Source organism: Pipra filicauda, unplaced genomic scaffold (assembly GCF_003945595.2).
Source record: "Pipra filicauda isolate LSUMZ 115617 unplaced genomic scaffold, ASM394559v2 scaffold143_size2779998_pilon, whole genome shotgun sequence".
Taxonomy (NCBI): domain Eukaryota; kingdom Metazoa; phylum Chordata; class Aves; order Passeriformes; family Pipridae; genus Pipra; species Pipra filicauda.
The window spans coordinates 441,693-463,401 of NW_024103918.1; the positions used below are offsets into that span (position 1 = coordinate 441,693).

At 50.2% G+C, this 21,709-nt stretch overlaps 1 protein-coding gene across 1 annotated transcript in view; it reads right to left on the reverse strand.

Moving 5' to 3' along the window:
• ITPKB (inositol-trisphosphate 3-kinase B) overlaps positions 1–21,709 on the reverse strand; it is a 68,494-nt gene continuing 46,785 nt past the window's right edge. Inside the window, exons 3-8 of the mRNA XM_027713021.2 lie at positions 16,055–16,154; positions 15,224–15,437; positions 12,006–12,210; positions 6,685–6,786; positions 5,091–5,162; positions 1–2,424 (exon numbers count right to left, since the gene is read on the reverse strand). Of these exons, the coding sequence (XP_027568822.2) occupies positions 2,209–2,424; positions 5,091–5,162; positions 6,685–6,786; positions 12,006–12,210; positions 15,224–15,437; positions 16,055–16,154 (909 nt within the window). The 3' untranslated portion in view covers positions 1–2,208. The remainder of the gene's footprint in view (positions 2,425–5,090; positions 5,163–6,684; positions 6,787–12,005; positions 12,211–15,223; positions 15,438–16,054; positions 16,155–21,709) is intronic.

Below are 21,709 nucleotides of genomic sequence, written 5' to 3' on the forward strand. Positions count from 1 at the left end.
AATGCTTCCCATATGCCTTTATTTGCAATGTTACAGGACTTTTTTACAGGCACTGTGCGTTGGCGTTCCAGACCGGTTTGGATTTTCTTCTGTATTACCCAATGACTGAGAGGTGTGGTGGGAGCAGGGAGAATCCCTCACATCAACCATTTCAGCCTCCAGGAAGGCATAAGACATCTGAGAGGAACAATCCGCTTCTTCCGAAGCCACAAAGCAAGAACTCTGGTTTATAAACAGGTTTAAAAAATAATGTACATATATAAGAGCAGCTCGAAGCTAAAGTACAGCGGTAAGTGGTACATAGCTATGCGTATCTGTTCACACCCTTTCTCCAAAGCTGGAAAAGGGATGGTTTAAAAACTAAAAACAGTTTAAAAAAAAAAAAAAAGAGGGATTCCATGCATTAAATTTTAGTGTTTTGTGCAATTAAAATGGGATGAAAATAAATATAACTTAAAAAAACCCAACCTTTTCCATGACACTAATGGAACAGAGGCAAGTCTATAAGGCACTTCCACATGGGCTATTCTAGAAAGCCTGGCAAGGAGCTAAAACAGTGCAACCATTTACAATGACATCCGATGAGCAAATGACACCTGTCTGGTGAGATATGAACCGAGAAAAACCTTAGGAAACTTCAGTCCTTGGGAAAGAGGCTGGGGCATAGCTGCAGACGGCTCGGCTGCCAACTCCTCCTCCTCCTTATTGCTGCTGGGGGATCTCCCCCACTGAGGGTGCTGGACCCACTGACCTATGGCAGAGGGGCTCTGGAGCTCCGAAATGAGACAGTGGGTTTGGGGATGGAGCAGGTGAGGGACTCGTGGCTGTCAAGCTCCTGCACCACCTCCTGCACTGCAAACTCCTTCTGTCCTCAACTTGAGGGACTCCTGCCTTGCCCCACAGACTCCCCTCCCTGCCGTCCTCTCGATGGATGACCTTTAGTGAGCCAGCCCTGCCGCCGCTTAGTTCAAATGTTCCAGGAAGTTAAAAAATAGCCTCCGCCCTAAACAGGGAACTGGGTGTTTTTGCAGGATCAGGAGAGCAGAGGCCATCCACAGAGCCTGAGCAGGCTGGGAAGCCAGTGCAGTGGCAGTCAGCCAGCTCTGAGGAAAAAAGGGGAAGGCATGGGCATGCCTGACCCCAACTCTGCTTTGCCAAGCTCCTGGTGACTAACCCGGGAGATGCTTTGCTGCTGTAACCCTTTGTCTGCTGAAGATAAAAGTTATGGAGATACTCCATGTGAGGGTTGCCCTGGGCCAGGTGTGGGCATTGGAGGCATGATCCCTACACACGTGCTCGGCTGCTGGCAAAAAAACCTGATCAACCCGGATGGCTACTTTTGGTCTCACAGTAGTCCTTTATAAGCAATTTTTCCCAGCTAAGGAGGATTGCAGACCCTAGCTAATGTAGGTTGGAAGCAGCTGCTAGCAGGGGAGCTGAGGGTCTAGAGAGGATTTCAAAGTGTTACCCACCAGGGCACCCTGTGTGGGGGATGTGGGTGGGAAACACCTGGCCATGGCAAATACCTGTGCCCAGCTACAAGGCTCTGCAGCAGGAGAGAAACACTCACCCTTCAGTGCCACTCAAAAATAACTAAGCAACCTCTACGGGATGTCTACAACACAAAACCCCCACAATTCTGCCCTTCTAGCAGCTCTTAAGGACCTGGCACAGCCAGTTCTCTAGGCTGAAAGGTGCTGGCAAAGACAACTAACGAGATCCCACCCCAGTGTCCGTCACCATCTCCACACCTTGCTCACACACCTGGGCTGCTAGAGGGTCCTGGGCATGGCCACTGAGTGTTTTCAGGATGAAGCTACCGATCCCAGTGCAGGGAGAGGCTCCTTCCTCAGCCAGCCCTCTTAAAATCAGGCTGCGCAAGAGACCAAAGCGCGACAGGCAAAGCATGAGCTTGCCTGAGCAACCCCTCCGGGCTGCTCCCGGCAGGCACAGCCGCCTGCTCCCACTGACTCTGCAAAGGCAAGGTTTCAAGTTCAGCTTTTGTTCTGGCAGGTTAGCTCTCTATTTACAAGGAGAGGGGGAAAAAAAAACAACCAAGACAACCTAAGAAACCACAACAAAAACATTAAATAGGGAGAGTATAGCTTTCAAATGGGAAGGGCAAGGACTGGAAAGTGTCTTGTAGTGCAGTTCAGAAGAGTCAGTCGGGGGCAGGCTGGGGGTAGTGGCAGAGTTGGACGTGTGGCTTTAATGCAAGTCTTCGCTCTGGGACAACTCTGTCAGGATCTGAATGAGGTTGTCCAGTCCCCAGAGGTAGCCGTCCTCTCTGTTCCCTTCCACCCAGGGCACGTTGTGCTGGAGAACTTGTCCCTCCGGCAGTGGGGTGGTTTTCCCAAAGTCAATCATCCAGACTTTGGCCTGTTCCTGCTTGTCATGAATGAAGAGGAGGGAGCTCCCAATTACCTGCAGAGAGAGGAGATGAATTAGTGGTGCTTCTGTTGCTCATTCTCAGACAGCTTTGGGGCTTTCAGACGCCTTATCTCAGGCTGCACTTACAAGAGATCTGCTGCAGTTTTGCACGAGCAAAAGCAAGCTCTGGGTGCTGCTGGTTGTGTTTGCACATGCAAATCGGGCATTCGGACAAGCTGATTTACTCATACAAATGTCAGGTCTTAGCAAAAGATCAGAAAAACATAGGCATGAAAGACAGAGATGTTATTTTGGAAACTGAGCCAAAGTCCCCTAGGAAGGAATGAGATGAATTGTCTCAGCCTTCAGAAGGAAATTTTTCCCAAAGCTGTTTCTTTGTGATTACCTTGTGCTGTTCACTCTCCAGCCCTGCAGACATGACTGCAGGGATGGGGATGCTCCAAGTACAAGTTCCTTGCAACATGTCTCTATTCAATTACACTCAGATTCCCCCTAGAATATCCTCCTGGCTTTCACAGCACTCTGGGGGTGCAAGCTACAGAGCTGCATGCACATAGATTTCCTTTTCCCTGACTGCACTCAGCTTCGTCTGCTTTGAAGGACTCTTTCACATCCTGATCAGCCTTTGGGAAATCCTGCAGCAAGTGTTGGCCTGGGCAACTGGGGGAAGCCCACAGGGGCATTTGGGCTGACAGTAGAAGTCTCAAGACCTACTGCAGTGGGACAAGACCCCACGAGCCATGGTCACCAGCCATGGAGCAGAGAGATGATCAGCAGGTGAGTACTCCCAGCTCAGGACCCTGGCCCATCCCAGCTCACAGTCCCAGCCAGGCTGACACCCAGCAGCAGCTCTGCTGTGGCTTCCCAATGCTTAAGGAACATGTATCAGTATCGGGCCAGTCACCGTCGTGCTCTTATGCAGGATCTGCTCCTCTAGTCAAAAGATTTTAGCAGGAGTTTCTCCAGAAAAGCACCAATGGATGTGCTTCAGAGCTGTCCCAAATGGAGACTGCTTCCCAAATTCTCTCTGGTGTGCATGAATTGGTGGAGTACAAACTCACTTGCCCTTGTATCACAAATAGGGACCTTGGTAACAGGAGTGAAAGGGCAGTAGCAGAGGTAATGCAGTGAACTAAAAGCCACAAGTGTCCCATATGCACATGGAGGAGAATCCAGTTGCTGTCAGCCCTCCACAACAGCAGCACTAAACATTACTCGGGACTCCCACATTCATGCTATCAGCAGGGTTTAGCTTGAGGTTTGCCTTTAGACAAGGGTTTTGAATGGGAAGCATGTACTGTTTGCAAAAGCTGTTATGAATTTACATTTTTGAGGAGGCTTTTTCCTGCAGTGCATTGGGAAAACATCCAAGGTCCAGAGTTATGTATTATTTCTGAGAAATGCTTACCTACAGCTCTCCTCCTTCTAAGCCTCTTTCTTGGCCAGGAAGAAAGCATTTTAATTTTAAAGAAGAGCCTTTTGCTGACGTTCTTTGCTTGCCTGTCCTGGGCTGCCAAATTGTCCTGCAGCTCCTCAGAGGAGCCCTGCGCAGCAAGGGCCCCATGAAGGGACACACAGAGCACGGCAGGCCTTCTGCTGTGCTTCATCTTGATGCGGGATGGAAAGTCAAAGCTGCTGCTTTTTAATTTTTAAGGAGTGGAAACTCCTTTCAAAACCTCCTTTGAAAGGCTGCTTTGTTTCTGTGTTTTCAAATGAAACCCTGGCACTCGGTTTCAGGGAGCATTTTGTTTCCTGTGTTGAACTGACCTGAAACCCTCAGTTTTGACATTTCCCTTCCAATTGCCTTACAGGCACTGCCATCAGAAGGCATGGCCCCATCTGCCTCCAGCTCCCAGCAGGACTCTCCCTGTGTGGCCAGAGCTGAGGTGGCTCATGCGGCTCCGGCTGAAGGACACTGGGCTCTTGGAGCTGTGGCTCCTGAGCCCTGTGAGTCAAAGGCTCCTATGAGGCTCCTTTGCCCATAGACAACACGTGACAACATGTGACAACACGTGCTCTCATGTTTTCTTAGGTAGATGGAATAGCAAATATTCTTCACCAGTGCTAAATCAATAAAGTTATTTCATTAAATTGTCGAGCATTTCAGTTCCTGAAATGGCCAAAAAAAAGTGGCATTTCATCCTTGTTTTCCCATCAGAACTGAATTTTCACTGTGGAAAAAGTTGGTATCATGGACAGTCATTTCTGTAGGAAAATCCTTCCAAAGGAAGAGTTCTTACTGTGGTGCCCCAACCAGCTCATGAAAGCCAGGCTTGGGATAGCTGCAATTTATGGCTATGTCGAAGCCCTGTTTGATCACATGGAGCAACTGGCAGCCAAATGATACCTGAAGCACATTGAAACAGCCATTTCTCTCCAGGAAACCCCACTTTTACACTAGGGATTTCTCCCTGTCATGTAAATCCATAAGCAGCCTGAGTTCCTCCTAGATAGCTTTTAATCTGTATGAACATTGGTTTTCAGTAGATTTGAGCTCATGTCAAATGCATAAACATTGTATCTGTCATCATCTGTATTTGCACATAAGTATTAGACAAACAGGGCTATGAAAATATGGATATAAGAATGAATTCAAAATTATAGATATTTACAGCCTCTGACTTTGACTTCTCTCCTGGCACAAGCTGAGATTAAACAGTTTGCATTTCTAGGCAGATCTATCTAAACAAGAGTATTACCTCATGGCACTTGAAGAATGGGGATGTCTCCAGGGTAGCGCGGATACCCTTCAACCGGTTAAGGTAACTGTTCTGGAATTACAAAAAACAAAACAAACCAAGACATCAGTGTTGAGGAAACCTACATAAAAACTGCTGCATGGGGCAGCCAGGACAGTCACCCCTCTTCCCAGCATTGTCTCCTTGATACTACATTTGTATGGAGAGAGGCCAAGGGTGTTCTTCAGCCGCCCTGCACTCAGCATCCTCCCACAGACCTGCATCCTCCCACAGACCTGTCCCATCAGAGGGTATCCCCTTCTTTTTGAGATCCACTTATCCTTTTGGCTTCTACAGTATCCTTTGCCTTCCAAAACTTAGTGAAAGCATTTGCTTTTGCTGAAACAGTGCTTTCTGCAGACTCTCCCCACTGCATCCATGGTGCTTCCGAGGAGGGAGCAGCTAATTCAGCTGTCACTGCTGTGTGTGCACAGCCAGGCTGGTTTTTTCTCTCCTCTGCACCCTTTTAATAGGTAAAGTCTTCACCTCATCTGTCATTTTATCACTCAGTCAGTCAAACACCATAAGACACTTCTGTAACTCCATATCAGCACTTCTGCAGAGTTGGTCCCATAGGCAGAAGGGCTTTCACAAGAGTCAACACACAGGTCAAGACCCGTGAGTCTGTTTGAGTATCCTGGCAAATTGCTGGAAGGCACTAAATGTTTTCAGGGGGCCACACTGGTAATTTGATTTTGGGGTTTATTTAGAAGGACTAAGCACAAGAGGACACAAACAGCAGGTATCTGGGCACTGTAACACACCTGCAAGCAGAGATGTGAGGATCACTGTATTAAAATGCTTTGGCCAAGAAGCCCCATCCAGAGCCACAGCATGATGGTGTGAGTGTGCTCCAAGTTCTCTGGGGATAAAATACAGCCAGGCAATTTCATTTTCAGATCCAGGAATAATCCCAGGGTAACCCTCGTCAAAGTGAACATGCTGGTTTGAAGGAGGTAGTGCCAAGGGCCACTCCAGTTCAAGCCTTGCCTTTGGAGACTTTATACAGTACAGCTTAAAATGGGAGCGCTTTGTCTAACAGGATATTTGACACAGTTGGTGTAAATTGTTTACAGCTACATCTCTTATTCTCCTGGCAACATAGGGAAACTTGGAAAATGCTGACGGCTTGCCCATGTGAAGGGTGCCTGGCGCAGGGCCACCCTTCTGCGAGACCGAGCACAGGGCATTACGCCCATTATGCCAGGCTGAGAGCCCCTGCCATTCCACACTGGGGTAAGGAGTGGGCTTGGAAGTGGCCATCAGACCCACGGAGGAGGGGCAGAACATGGCTGTGACTCCACAGTGGGTTTTGGAAGCCAACTCTTGACTACCATCAGCAGACTCAGACCTGTCTCAAGTAATGCTGTTGCCGCCAACATGTCCCTTCGCAGTTCTCCCCTCACCTCTGCACTTGGATGGTCTTTCTCTTCGCTATTTCTCAGGCTTTTTTAAGAGAAATTGCTCAGGCTTCAGCCCTGCGGGGCAGGGAGCTGAGGCCAGCCTCTGTGGGAGAAGCCCTCTCCAGGGAGTCCTCCCAGCATCCCCCACTCACCAAAACGTTTCTGTTCCCTCTGGTGAACTCCCTGAAGGCCTCCATGACTTGTTCCTTTGTCCGTGTCTTCTTGAAGTCCCGGTTCACAGTGCCGTCCTCTTTCTGGAAAAGACAGGAGAGTGGTGAGTGGGATGGGGAGGGAGGGAGTTGGGGCAGGACTAGGTGTTTCAGCAGCCATGCATATTCCTGAGTAGGATGCAACCATCGTTTTTGGCAGCTGGAGGATCTGTCTATGGAGCAGGGGTGAGCAGAGGCAGCAGCTCTCTGCCTTGAACATCCCAAACTATCCCACAGCCCCGATGCATTGACCTCTAATGCAAACAGCAGCTCTCCATCATTACATACTCGCCAAGGTCACTGGCAATGTGGACAAGCTCCCTCTCATGGACCTGGTGCTCACTGCCAGCACAGGCTGGAGACTACCTGTTTCTGGTGTTTCTGTGCCCAAATAGCTTCCCATCACTGCTGTGGCTGAGCGCAGGTGCTGACACCAGCCTTGGGCTGCCTCACTGGCTTGGGTAGGACAGCAAAGCACGATCACAACAGGACAAAACTGAGTGTGGATGGAGACAACATCTCAGGAGCAGGCACAAAATGTGAAGTCTTTCATGGACTGCTGCAGCAAGGAGATGAAGGCAAGGAGCAAGTCCCATGGCTGTCTGGCCTAACTAGTCCTTTGATAGTCCATGGATTGCAAACCCTCAAAGGCAGCAGCCTGGCACTGAGACGCAGCAAGCAGCTTTGTGCTCTCCTCCATCTATTTCCCAGAGGCACATCTGTCCTTGACCTGCCATGGGGTTGGCATGGCTTGGCCCACTGCAGGGATGACACTCAGCCCTGACCCAGCAGTTCCTGTCTGAACCTTTGAGCAACTTTGTAGGTCTCTCCCCATTTCCCTGATCCTCCTGGGTTCTGATTTTTACATCAGCACATTTCATTGTCTGGAGGGGCTGCGGGACAGGCAGGCAGATCCTGCTTCCTGGATACGGGGGCTATTTTAAACCACACATGCTTCTGCTCATAGCTCCGTTGCAGAGCTCCATCCCACTGCTCCGGACAGCTTGTTTGCACACAATAGAGTGAAGGATAGGGGCCAAAAAGACATCCTGTGGGCTGGGGAAGATGAAGTGAGGATGAAGAAGCAGAGCAGGCCTGGGGGAGGAAGAAGGTACAATGAATCATCTGCCCTGGAGATTTGAGACCCACCCAGCAAAATGCCCTGGGATGGGGCAATGTACATCCCCCTGGACAGAAGGCTGGCTGTGGGCATGGTGAACAGTCCAGCTTGGGGGGGAAGGTTGAGTACTCAGGCTGTGGAGAGCTGGGCAAGGCAAGCCCAGCACCAAACCAACACATGGGATGAAACACACAGCACACGTAAGCTTCTAACTTGTGTTTTGTGCAAGCATTAACAACAGTGATAACAAAAGCAATGTATTAAAAGAAAAACTCCAGGAAAAACTTTGCACAGATTGCAACCAATGCAACCAGCTTCAAACCACCCTGCACCCACAGCCTGACCACCATGCTGTCACAGGGTATAAAAGCAAGGCTAATGGCTGGCAGTGCCCAGGGAGACTCCCTGCTGTAGCAGTCCTCTTAACAATGGACCAAACAGAGCCAGGCTCCCTACTTTCAGCTGTGTCCCTGCAGCAGCACAGGCAGGAGGCCTTCACCCAACTTTCCCAAGACAGGCAGCTCACAAGCCCCATCCAAGGCTGGACACAGTGTGGCCAATGGTGACACGTGTGCGATGTACAGGGGGAGGGCACCAGGCTGCTTTATGTCCCTCACGTGAGCCCTGATGTGGCAGCTGAGAAACCAATCCACCCTCTCCCAGGGGGATGATCGATATCAATCTGGAGAAGTGCCACAGCACTCATTTCACATATAAAGAGCACAACTTTCCACAAAGCATCCAAGAAAGGAGATGGACTTCTAAGTGCTCCTAAAAATAAATGAAAATCACAGATGGTCTTTCAGATAAGGCAGTCTCAGCTTCAGGAAAGCCAAACAGCCTATCTGCAGTGCTGCTCCCATCATTACCCGCCTCCCGCGGTTTCCTTGCCCAGCCAGACGTTTCTGCCATGAGGCTGACAACTGCCATAACATTTACAGGTGTCTGAGCCCCGAGGGGGCTGGTTTCCATGCAGGAGAAATGTGAGGGGGGTTGATAAGGACTATTGCAACCTCCGCCCCATCAGTGATTCCAGTTCACTCTGGCGTCACCCAGGCAGGGTCCGGGTCAGCCAGATCTCCCTCCAGCACTGTGTCTGACCTCGGATGGGGCTTGCAAGCTGCCTGTCTTGGGAAAGTCAGGTGAAGGCTTTCAGGGCTGGTTTTGGGACCCTGCAGACATTCCAGCCCTGGGGAATACCATCCCACCATGGCCTTGCTGCAGGCAGTGTGAGTGATGCTCAGAGCAGATCAGGAGCTCAGAAGTGTCACTTTTGCAATGAGCTCCAGCAAACTTCAACTGGGTCACCAGGGATCACTTGTATTACTTTTAGCATGGAAATTTTATTAATAGCTACTGTTTCCAACAGTTTCAAGCTACGCCAGAAAGTTAGATGAGTGTCATTATCTCCTTTAGCAGAGGAAAATTTCCATTTTAAAGAGGAAAAACTGGATCCTCAAGGCCATCTGGGAAAGGGAGAGCTCGGCCAGGAAAGGGTTTCCATCCTTCTTCCCAGCCCTGAGCTGCCTGTTCACCTTACCTGTCCATGCTATCCCAAAGGCTACCACCGTTCCTCTCCTTCCCCTGTGACCCCTTCCAGCCCTTGTGCCCAGGGCCAAATCCTGTCCTTCCCTTCCACTTCAAGGTACTCTCCTTTACCAGCCTCCAGCCATGAGCAAGGGGCAGGGCAGATTCACTCCTGCTCTTCCCAGGGAAGCATCCTCAGCAGGAAATATAACATGGAGAGACAGCCAGGGCACCAAAGGCACTTTCCTTAACGCAAGGACTCAACCTCAGAAATAGGGCAAACAACAGGGATACAGCACAGCCAGCTCTACAGCCCTGTTGGAAAAAAAGCCAGCCGCGAAACAGCGTGAACTGCTAATGCTTTAGCTTAGGGGAAAATAACCCAGAAGCTGAGGGATTTAAGGAGAATTACAGTAATTAGAGCCTTGATCAAATTAGTCAGCCCCTAGCAGCAGCAGCAGGAATACTGCTGGAGGCCAGTACTTCTCAACATTTTTCAATTAAAGGGCTGCTTCAACACTTTGAAAAAAATCCACTGCTCAGATTGGGCAGCAACTCACTTCTGGGCAGCTAAAACAGAGGCGGAAACCTCTGTACTCGGTTATGGATTTTATTTCCCTCTACAGTAGTTTTTTTCTTCTGTGGGAATATGATTTGGGTTTTTTATACGTTTTTCATTTCAGGTGGTTCACATATGACCTGCTCCTGTTGTAAAGCCCCCTAAACTTCCCCAGATCACAGACTGAGAAGCACCACTGGAGGCCAAGGATATATCATGTTGGACTATTAATAGACAGATATTTCTGATTATACAAAGAAAGCAGGGAGAAGAAACAGTGCATGGGAGCTTTGGTCCCAACTGGTTCAGTCCTTCTTTATACGGCCGCAGTTTTAAAATAAACACCAGCAAAACATCAGCAGTGGGAACTAGGCAAAGGGTTGTCCTGACAGAGCAGCTCACGGTGTATTAATGGACACTCATGGCAGAAAAGGGTCTTTGGGAGAGCTGGGGAGATCAGGGAAGAGCTGTGTGAGCAGGCAAGTGCCCTGACCCAATGTAGGCACCGCAGAAAGCTGTTATGGGGGAGCACAACTGGCAGCATCCCAGGCAGAGGCATGGGATGGACAGGAGTGCCTCACATTGCTTGACAGGAAACTCTTGAAAGGGGCTTAGCCCAAGGGCTGCTCCTGGGGTTTCTGAGAATGGTTGAGCTAAATGCACTGTCCTCTGCTGGCCATTGAAAGAGCTAAATGAAGAGGGTGCCCTCCTCCCTGTGTGCCATATGCACAGAGGAGGTGACAACTCCCAGTCCACCAGCGGTTCGGAATGTGGGTAATAGGAAGCAGCAGCTCCGAGTGACCCACTCCTGCTGATCAGCTTTTAAATCCATGGTCTAATACCTGCATTTGTTTGCTATTTGGTGAAGTGAAACACTACCAAGGAAGTCTACAAAATCTGGTTTCAGGGCTTTACTAGGGAATGACTTAAATTGTTTTAATTCTATCATTTTGACACTGCTCCAAGCAGGAGAGGTGCAGGAGTTTAAGGCCACAGAGATCCAGATGGGCACTCTGGGACAATCCTCTACAGCTCAGAGAGGAGAAGAATTATCTGTGATCAAGAAACTCCTCTAACCAAGATACTTGTAAAAATTGGGCCATTGCTTCCACTAAGAGCAAGTGGCTGCCCGGAGCTACCACCTGGGCCCTCAGCAGCAGCCCAAGCCTGAATTACTGCAAACACAACTTGACTGAGCTCCTCTTGGCTGCCAAGCCAATGCCATGCCCAGGCATGCAATGAAACCCTTGGCTCAAGTGTGATATTACCTTTAATTCATGTTGGCTGGCTATCAGAAGGCATATGCCATTGCTAATGTTCATGCAAGTAGTATCACTAATGCAACTGCTCTGCAGTTACAGACCTAACTCTGTTCAAGTGCCATTCCAGACACCTCTTTCACTGCAAAGCCTGCTCACCAGGAGAAAATCTCCTGGCCTAGCTCATCCAACAGGAACACAAAAGCATCCCATCAGGAATCTCCAGAAATGTGAGCGCTGCTCTGAGCAAGCACAGCCAGCAGGTTACACGTGTGTGCAGGTGCTGACAAAAAGTGCTGCTGCGTGTGTTCACCGCATTTCAGAGGGCTCAGTTGCTGAATTCTTCTGGCCAGGCATGTAAATACACCCTCCTTACTGACTGTGGCTAAGCTCACAGCTCCAACCGCAAACCAGCACATGTTCAAGCTGGGATTTGGATTAATGGCTCAGCCAAGTGGCACGGTAGTATTAAAAGCAAACAACTAATTTGAGTCTTCAAGTTGGAGGATGGCACTTTGCATTTTGCAGTTAGGGAAATCAAGCAAGCAGCTGATTTAATGAGATTATGGCTAAAACTGTCCTCTTGCATGGATGCCCTGAGCTCAACTGTAAGCTCACAAGAGCAGCACTGCCCTAGGCGAGGTGCCTGGGTGGTAGTTTGGCTGCAGACACTGGGCGTGTCCAGATGTGACACAGTCTTGCCACCAGCACGCTGCACGTGTACCTCTGTGAGTGAGTTTGGTTACTGAGCACTCCCAGGAGCTGATGCCCCTGCTCTGCACAACTGGAGTAGACTCACCTTTATCCCCTCGATCCTGAAGCCAAGCGTGGCGGTCGAGCTGATGGTCTCCCTCCACTGCATGTAGCGGGGCTTGGTTACTGCCCGCAGCACGTTCTCCTCCTCTGTAGGGGCATCAGGATCCACCTCAATCATCTTCTGGTACATGTCCTTCCTCAGGCTAGGCTTCTTCCGGGCCTTTATCAGCTCCTCCTCCAAGTACGTTCTGCAAGGAGCAGTGTGTGTGGGGGTGTATTAGCAGGGCCACACGAGGTGCCATATACCCATAGACAGCCCTTATCCCAGAAATCAGGCTTATCCAAGATAGCTGATCTCTAAGGAGTAGAGCAGCATAGGAAATAATGGAGCAAGCCTCATTGCAGGTGAATTGATCCTGATTTAATTATCACTCCATCATCAACACCTGCTATCTTTTCAGTTCATCGAGGAATCACAACCAGTTTGGCAATAACAAGGGAAGTTTTTCTCACAGGTGCTCATGGCCTTGCTGCTGCCCCACTGGCAGCCTCCTGCTGCCACCCTTTGTCTGGGGGGGCCTGTTCCCCAACGCTCAGGAACCCTGAGCAGTGACTTGGCTCTCACAAACTAAACATGGCTTTCAAAATGTGCCCAGGAAATGGCCCACAAACTCTGGGACCCAGCTGAATTGAAGGTAAGAAGGAGGTTACTACGTAACCCAGCCCTCAGCATTACCTGCAGCTCTCTCAGAGGGTTGGCCATCGTGGGCCAAAGCCACTCCTGTGCCTCTCCTTTGCTTTTCTGTCCCCTCACTCTGTGCACCATGAGGGCTCAGCCTCACTGGCTGCTAAATGGGGTGTTTTCATGCAGGGCTGTTCCACTGATGATGATTTTGCCCAGTATAGGTCTGTTTTAAGTGGACTATCTAGCAAAAGCTTTCTCTGCAAGATGGAGCAGAGGAAGGGATGCAGCCTTGGCCAGGTGCTTACCATCATCCCCAGACCAGGGGGTGCAGCTGGGATAGAGGAATGGGGGAAGGAGAATGGAAGGTGTAGAGGAGCGTGCAAAGACCTTGGTTTTATGCATCCTTCAGAGGAGCACGCTGGTGAAGTTCTGCACTCTGGCATGCAGAAAACTGTCATCCACAAAGTAATACTTCCTGCAGCAGTAATAAACCACTATGGAGTTCATCTGGCAGCTTCCAAACCTGCCCTGGCTCAGCCTGGCAAGTGTCCAGGCTCTCCTCAAACAACTAACCAAGTTGGGTGAGATGTCCCAGCAAAAGGACACAGGAATGACCCTGTCACCTCCTTCCCCCCAAATCCAAACTGCTCTACACTTCCCACTAGCCATACCCAGCTCTGCAGAGGGACAGTGCCCTCTGCCCATGCCCATGCCAAAATCCCAGCACTTCATGCTTGGTTCATCTCCAGAACCAAACAAAACACACAGGAAGGATTCTAGGCAGAGTATGCAGGACAATGTTCCTGTGTCTCCCACAGGCTTAGCAAGGGAAAATGGTGCCTTTACTTAGGGCAAGCACTGATCACTGAGCAGACATCTCCAGGGCATCAGTCCCTGTGTAAAATACTGCAGATGAAAGAAATTAAAGTCTTCAGCTGAGATCACGAAACCTATGATTTTGGGACACATGGAATAAAACAGCACAATAAAGCAGCACTGTGCTACAAGCGCTGGTCATGCTCCTCAGATTTCCTCCCAAGGAGAATGAGAGATCACCTAAGTCTGTGGCTTTGTCCCCCCTGTCGCCTCAGGCTTGAACCATCACCAGGGCTTAAGAAAGAGAAAGTTTTGTTTAGGAGCAACTGGAGTAGGCTGCTGCATCCCAAAGCCAGGTTGGCAGAAAAAACCAAACCTGCGTCTGCCTGGCTCAGATGACAGGTTTATAGCCTTCAGGTTTAGATTATTTGGTCGGCCATGGGGATGCCCCACTCCATAGCATTAACTCAATTCACCCTCCCTTACAAGCTCTTCCCACAGCACCATCTTATTTAAGGATGATGAGGCCCAGCACATGTGCCCCCTTGCCTGTTCTGCTTGCCTGAGCCCCAAAACCACAGGTGCACAAATCACCCAGCCTGTGATCTGTTCGTGGGAGGCTTTCTTCCTCCCACAGACAGCTGCAGGAACACCTGGGCAGCATGACCAGCAGGTCTTCTTCTGGTGGCTGTTGTCTCTGGGTCCAGAGTGGGTCCTATCTCCTTCCCACAGCAACATGGTATGTGCCAGCCAGGGCCACGTGGCTGCGCGGGGCCCCCTGCCCTTCTCTCCGCCCCTCGGGTGGAAAGTATTCCTTGCCTCTTCCCTGCCGACAGCCCAACGCGCCAGTTCGAGTTTCACATCGGGAGCTCAGGAGGGGAAAAAAAAGATTCCTCCCTCCCACAGAAAGCATCAGCTTTTCCAGCAGCGCAAGTGTCTCCACCACGTCTGGGCTGCGTCTTCGCCAGTGAGGGGGGTCTCAACCCGCCCTGTCGCCAGCCTGCAGCAGATCCAGGGCCGAGTGGTGGCCCGAAGCTGCTCCAAAACTGGCAGCCACCTGGGGTCACCAACCCTGCTCACATTTGCTCTGGACACCCTTGTCAGCTGTGGCATTGCTCACTCAGAAGCTGCTGCTGGCCAAGTGGCTGCAGCCTGGGATCCTGGAGTATCTGTAGATGGTTCTCGAGAAGGACACGGGTAATGTTGCTCATCTGTTAGGAAACGTTTCAAGAGCTTTGCATGAAAGGCACTAAACTACTTAGCACACGCATTTTATCCCTCCAGTGCGCAAAGGAGCAAAGCGTGAGCAGAGGGAAAGTTTCTTGCTCACTGAAGTTGTGCCATTCAAGCGTCTTTATTTCACCCCCCTGGAACCCTGGACAGGATCTCCCACACCTTTTGGTCCCTGCCCCATGACTGTGTCCTCATGTGGCAGAGAGAGGAAGGCTTCCATACTCCTAAAAGCTACTGTGCCATTCTGATATACCTAAACCCAAACAGAGTGCTGTCCCTTCCAACACACCAAACCACTTTCCCAGCATGCAGGACAGTCAACAAGCAGAGAAGGAAGGAGCCTGATGCGTCCTTCCCATACCCAGGCTTCCCCATGGCTCTCTCCCTCATGCTGTTGGCTTAGCTTTTCCTGAAGATAGATGAGCCTGGTGTTCTTACCTGCATGTTTCAGGCAGTTTTACCCAGGAGATGCATTTGCTTTGGGTATCCCATCTTAAAACTCACATAACGTCCCCAGAGCCACTCACCTGACCCCCATTTTGCAGTCCATAACACAGGGGCAGTCAAATTCAGCCAGCAGATCTTCCATCTGGTTGTATCGCTCCCCATCCTTGACAACGTCGCCGTGGTAGGCAGGAACATACGGCTTCAGGACATCGTTCATCAGGCGGTCGAGGCAGCGCTGCTCGGATTCACAGTGCTTCTTCAGGATCCTGCCGTTGGCCGCTGCCTTGAAACTACCTGAGAGTGACAAGGGATGATGTGGCACTTGCTTTGCATGGGGGATGATGTTATGCCTTCTCAAAACAAGAACGGCGGCCCAACACCTCGGAGGCATCTCCACTTACACTTGAACTCAAAAAGAGTCCCCACAGGATGTGACTTAAAAGCTTGGGTTGCCGGAGGTTTATGACCAGCACTGTCACACCTCAAACAGGGCAGAGACCTGCCCTGCAGCACTCAACACATTTGCTTCATAGCCTCTGTGTGCTCTCCAGTAGGTTCACACCTTTGTCTCTAGGCTCATGTGTGGGGCACCTTCGTGCTGGGCAGCATCATCCGCTTTGCTGTTGATCGTGAGGTGGGCTTGGGCCTCACCCAAAGGACCCAGCTTTCTGCTGCTTGAGAAAAAGGTGGCAATAACACCTGCTGGCCCTGAGAGACTGAAAGCCCAGAGCACTGCACCTTCACATCACCCTTCCTAGCATTTAGACAGGTCCCTCTCCTGGACTAGAGACGTGGGAGCTGCAAGCTGTGACACTCATGCAGCAGTCTGAAGCAATCGAGGCCAACAAAGCCCATTAACCTGAGACAATAAAGAGCCTTTCCACCACTCTGCCCCTCCCCATGCTCTGTACCTGCGTGTCCTGCTAGCTGGATCCAAGGGTACTTCTTCTTGAAAGACATCACAAACGGGGACCAGTGCACCATATTCTTGATCTTCCGCCATGATTTGCTCTAAAGGGAAAAAAATCATGAAGGTGAATGCAATGTTTTAAGCCTTTACTGTTTGTAAAGTCACTCCAGGCAGCACGCAGCTGTTTTGGACAGGGAAAGAGGCACCGGAGCCAGCGCAGGATGGAAGCAAACAGACAATCTGCTCTTTTCCCATTGCACTGTGCCAAGCCAGAGCCGCTGGGCCTCAACATTCAAAAATCACGAGTAACTTCACTAAAGTGGATGGTGTTACAGTGTTGTTCCAGTTGGCTGCTTCTGCTGCAGAGGGCCCAGCCATCCGTACCGCCTTGTCTTTGCTCCCTGCATCCCTCTGCGGAAGCAGCAGGGACATTAACCCATCCTTGAGCACCGCATTAGATCACAGCAGACGGAGCAGAGAAGAGAACCCAGGATTGCTATCCGGCCACAAAACTGAATTCCAGCTCCTGTGGAGAACAAGAGCCGCTCGCACAGGCACAGAGAGGCTCACTGCCTGGCTTTTGTTCCCCCTGAAAGGCAGCTGCTGTGTCCATTACGCTGGTGACCCACGTGCACTGATCCGCCTGCTTTGGCCCATCCATAACTGCAGTTTAGAGAACAATTCCCTTCTGGCATATTCTGCTTCTCACTAGACAGATTGCACAAAGCTATTTACATGGCTGTAACGAAGGCTGCATTGGACATACGAAGGCCTTCTTCAAAGGCTCCTTCCTGAGAGAGTTTTTCCCTGGATTGTTCTGGGGAACACACCACCAGTAGAAGGCAGGGGGATGACTTCTTATCTCAGCCCCAGAAGGTGATGGCACAAACAAATCATGTGAACGATATACAACAGCAACAATGGAAAAATGCCTTCTTGTGGGAGCTGGGACAAACAGACAGTGTAGTTCTGGCTGCTCCAAGCTTCTGGGTTCAGCTGGAAGCCTGCAGATAAATTATCCTCATTTGCTCCACTCTGAAGGCATGGGAGGGAGCCTTCCAGAAAGCCCAAGTAATCTCTTCCTCATGCTTGGAGAACTGGCCCCTGTTCCAGTAATGCTTCGCAGACAGGCAGGGAAGAGCCAGCAGCCCCAACTTGCAGTTTGGATGCTTGTTGGGGGTGAACTCACAGCACAGGAATCCGTGCTGGGAACTGCTGACATGTTTAAATGGCGAGGAAGAAGCCAGACAAAGATGTTAGTGTCTAAAGTGTGGAAATCACACCGGGTGACCCCTGTGCTGTGCACCAGCCCTGCTGGGGAGCGGGGACACATCGCACGGAGATGCAGGGGCTGCCCAAGCAGCAGGGACCAGGGGTGGGAGAGGGGAAGAAGAAAGATCCTCCCCCACCTCACTGGGAGGATCAGGGTAGCCCTCCCCTGGCGGACTGCCCGTGTCCAGGAGCGTCCCGGAGCACCCTGGCACTGGTACAGCAGTGCAGGAGTTTGGCACGGAGCTGCCGAGCACAGGGTGACACCGGGCATCCCCTTCGCCCAGGCTTCTCCGCACCATGGGTCTGCTCTGCCGCTCAGCTTGCTTGCTTTGGCAGGGGGGTCGGGCAGTTCCCTACCTGACATGAGGATGAATGTTTTTATTTCCAAAGAGAGTGCCAGAACTTGCGCGCTTTAGCTGTTCTTTGTTCTCCTTTTGGCAGAGAGCAGGAGGGAAGCGGGGGGGGGTGTCCCCTCCTTTTGTTTTTAAAATAGTAACAGCAAGTCCTGGCTGATGTCATGAAAAAAAAGGGGGAAGAAAAGGTCTCCGAGGGAGTTTGGACTGTAGACTAGAGTGACCCACCTCCTCTAAAACAAGGAGTCCTCCCCCAGCTTCCAGCACAGCATCATAAGTCACTCAGTCCCAGGAAACATGCCAAGGCAACCCACCTTCCCAATCCAAGATTTTGTTTTCCAGTGGTTAGAGCTTTATAGCTAAAACCTTGAGGTACTTCAAAGCGCAGGCAGAATGAAGAAAGGCAGCCCCTAAAGCAGGGCAAGCCACCCTGGCTTGCCCCTGCCAGGGTTTTCCCAGGAGCGATGAACTCTGCTCCAGCACTGCTCCCAGTGCAGGGGAATGACCCTGAGTCCCCTGGAGACACAAAACACAACTACAACCCTTCTGCTCAGCTGAATGAGACAGAAACAGCTGCATGAGGACCACATAGCACATCCCCATCCCTTACACCAGAGGAAAACTTTTTCATTGGGGCTTCACCCGGTTTCAGGCACACCTTTGGCCAGGCATTTCCAACTCAAGTTTTAAGGGCATGTGTAATGACCTTTTTATATTGAGGATGGAAACTGACTGCAAGGCCAGTTGCCTCTGCCACAGGGATCACCCACAATTCTGCTTCATGCAGCATCTTCCCCCCGACTTCGCAGGGGCAACCACATGGGCACTTGCAGGAGAGAGGAGGAACCAATTCCTCTCTCCAAATCCTTCAATTCCTTCAGCAGTCATCAGATTTTTCGTTTTATGCCTGAACCCACTCCCAGTGTAATGAGGGAACGTTTGCTTCATCAAAAGAAAGCTATCCTGTGCCCTCAGCCCATGGCATGTTACTGCCCAGCATGCACAACTCATTTTGCAGAGCAGCCTGCTGGGTCCAATTTTTCTGGGGTTGTATGTGTCTATACAAAATGTCCTATTGCTCAAAAGGCAGTGAGTTTTGCAATGGGCAGCTCCTCTAGTAAACCAGCAGTTGCATGACTCCACCTGTCTGCTCTCTGGGGCTGCCAACAGGCTGTGGAGTCTGGGCCATGGAGGAGCAACAGGAGCAACCCTAGTCAATGCCCCCAGCGATCCTGCCACCCCCTTTGCCTGAAGCTAACAAAATTCTCCCTAGGTAAAGAGTGGCTCCAAAAAATCAGCCTTTAGATTTTCCCTAGAGGTCCAAGAGAGATATTAGGTGGCTGTTAACCATCTGGAGGGTCCTTCACAGCCTCTGAGAATGGCTGAGAGCTTCTTTATTCAGACACCAACGTGCGTTCAGAGATCTGAAAGCTGACAGCTTGGGATCTCTGGTCATGCCAAACTCTCTGTCAGGCTCCTGCAACTGGCCACGGAAAATCAGAGCCACAAGGTTCACACCACTCCAGTCTGACTCCACGGCCCCCCAGAGGAAACAGCCCCTCTGCGCTCAGCGGGCTGCTGCCTCCAGCCCTGCCTGGTGCTATTAATAGATAAAAGGAGTATTAAAGCTATTTACAGTAAAGAAATCTTCTTTAACACGGCCTGTTGGGAACCATAAGGTTATCGCCTCCGGGCTTCTCTGTAACTTTTGGTTTACATTTCAAGGAGTTATTTCCTGGCACATCCAGGAGCACAGGCACAGCTGTACGTGCATGGAGGTGTTACCTGTGATAACTCCCCAGACTCGGACTAAAGGATTTTTCACCATTCTAGAAAAAATAGCTTTGTAGGTGGTGTTACCAAGTGATGCTGGTGAAGGGCAGACATGTGCTTTTCTCATTTGCCTGCAAGGAAGTGAGCTCGCAGGTTGTCACGCTGAAAGGGGAGCACAATTCCAACTCTTTTGCATGATCAAAGCCTGCACCTGCTTGTGGCACCCTGGCACCTTGCTGTTTCCCAAATCCAACTCTGTGGTTTCTTGACCTCCCAGAAAATTCACAAAGCTGTGCTGACCAATTGCACTCTTGCATACAAAGCAAAAGCATGGAGCCTGTATAAGCAAAGAACATGCACGAGGTGTCTGATGCAATTCGACACTTTTAATTTAAAACCTGCTTTAGCATCAGCAAATGCCAACTGATTAGCTGCTAAGTAAATTATTTAGTGACTCTGGAAATATATTTAGCAAGGAGCAGCACCATTTTCCCTAATAGTCTGCTACATGGAAATGAAGCTCAGCAACTGTCAGAACCAACTCTAAAAATGAATTTTCCAGGGTTTCTGCAGCCCTCTGCTTCTGCCTCTGCCCTTTTACAGCTTTTGCTTGCCGCAGAGCACAGTGCCCTGACCTGGGGGTGGGATACAGGCCAGAGGAATTAAGCCCTCCTAGTGTGCACCCACAATTGGTCAGTGGGAGAGGAGCGCTGGGAAAACAATTTTATCTGCTGCATGTTTAACTTTACTTATCTGAAGCTTAAAGCAAACTCCAGGCTTTCCCCATCTGTCAATAGGGCTTCGTATGGAAAGAACAACATAGGAGAATTTAGTGCCAGCCCAGAAGGTCAGAGGATATATTGTGTTTAAATAGATTAAACAAAAAGTGACTGATGAGCTCCGTGCTCACTGTACATTTTCCCTATTGCACATGGCATTCCTTTAATGTCTGCTCAAAGGAGACATGCCTTTCTTGGACTGCCTGTTGCCTCCCTTTCCCAGCATGGACACTGGTGGAATTTGACTGGTGTTACTCCCCATGCATGGAGCCAGCAGGGTGCTCTTCCCTTTCCATGCATTCAGCCAGAGAGATAGGCAGTAACTGATTTAATTTGCTGAAATTATGGTTTCCTATGGTTTTATGGGACCAAATGTTCCTGGAAATAGCAGGAACTGAACCTATATTTCAGTGTTTTTTATTAACTAGAGCGTGCATGGTTAGAGGCAAGATTACACAGCTGGGGCAGGAGATGGAAAAGAGTGGGAGCAGTGTTAAATTAATGATTTTCTCAATTCTGAAAAGAACTTCAGCTTCTCTCTCCCAGGAAGATCCTGAAATAGCCTAGGATCAGAAGAGATGGAGGAAAACTATGAGAAGACATTAGTGTCACCAATGCCCACTGCTTCCCCTGGCTTCAATGGAGTTACTGTAGCCCAGGGACTTGCATGAGTGACACCCTGGCTTTCCATTCCCTTTTGAGAAAGCCCTACTCCAGGGAGCTTCACTTCCAGTTCTTCCAAAAAGAGAAATGAAGCCGTAGTGCTGTGGTGACAGGGGCCCCTGCAGGAAGTGCTTTCAGCACAGCTCAGGAGGGCTCCAAGATGTTTCACTCACAAGTAAGAGGGTTGGCAAGTCACTCCTCATGCCTGAGCCTTTCTGGTTTAAAAAAACAGTGCGGCAAGCAGCTGAGAATGGCAGAGTTTGCACCACAGAGCTCTCTTTTTCGATAACTAAATGAGTGGGGGGAGTGTTTGGCCAAAGAGTTCACTCCGTGTCAGCCTGCTCCACGGCCATGGATATGCAGCCAAGGAAAAAGAGGCCATTTAGTTTTCCATGTTTAAAAGAATGAATGTGTTTTCTTTTGGTCTTTAAAAAGTGGTAAAGGTTTCCCTAGTGATGATTGTTTCCCATGACTGGGAAAAGCCTTGTCACTCCAGCCGTGGTGAGGAGGCCAGCTTTGTTCATTGTGCCGGACGCTGGGCGCAGAGGGCAGCGGGGCAGAGCTGGCAGGTACCACAGAATACCTCCTCCTGGCATCCTGGCATCTGGGTGACCAAAACTCAAGATTCCAGATGAAAAATCTGTGACGTGCTCCAGAGCGTGATAGCTAACATGGGGCAGAGCTGGGCTCATATTCTGCTCTGCTTTGCCATCTTCCAGCCCCTTGGAACTGCTGCTTCTGTCCAGGCAGCAACAGAGAGAGCCCAGTGACTGCTTCAGCAACACACAGGCTGTGACCACTGACCCTGATGCTGGC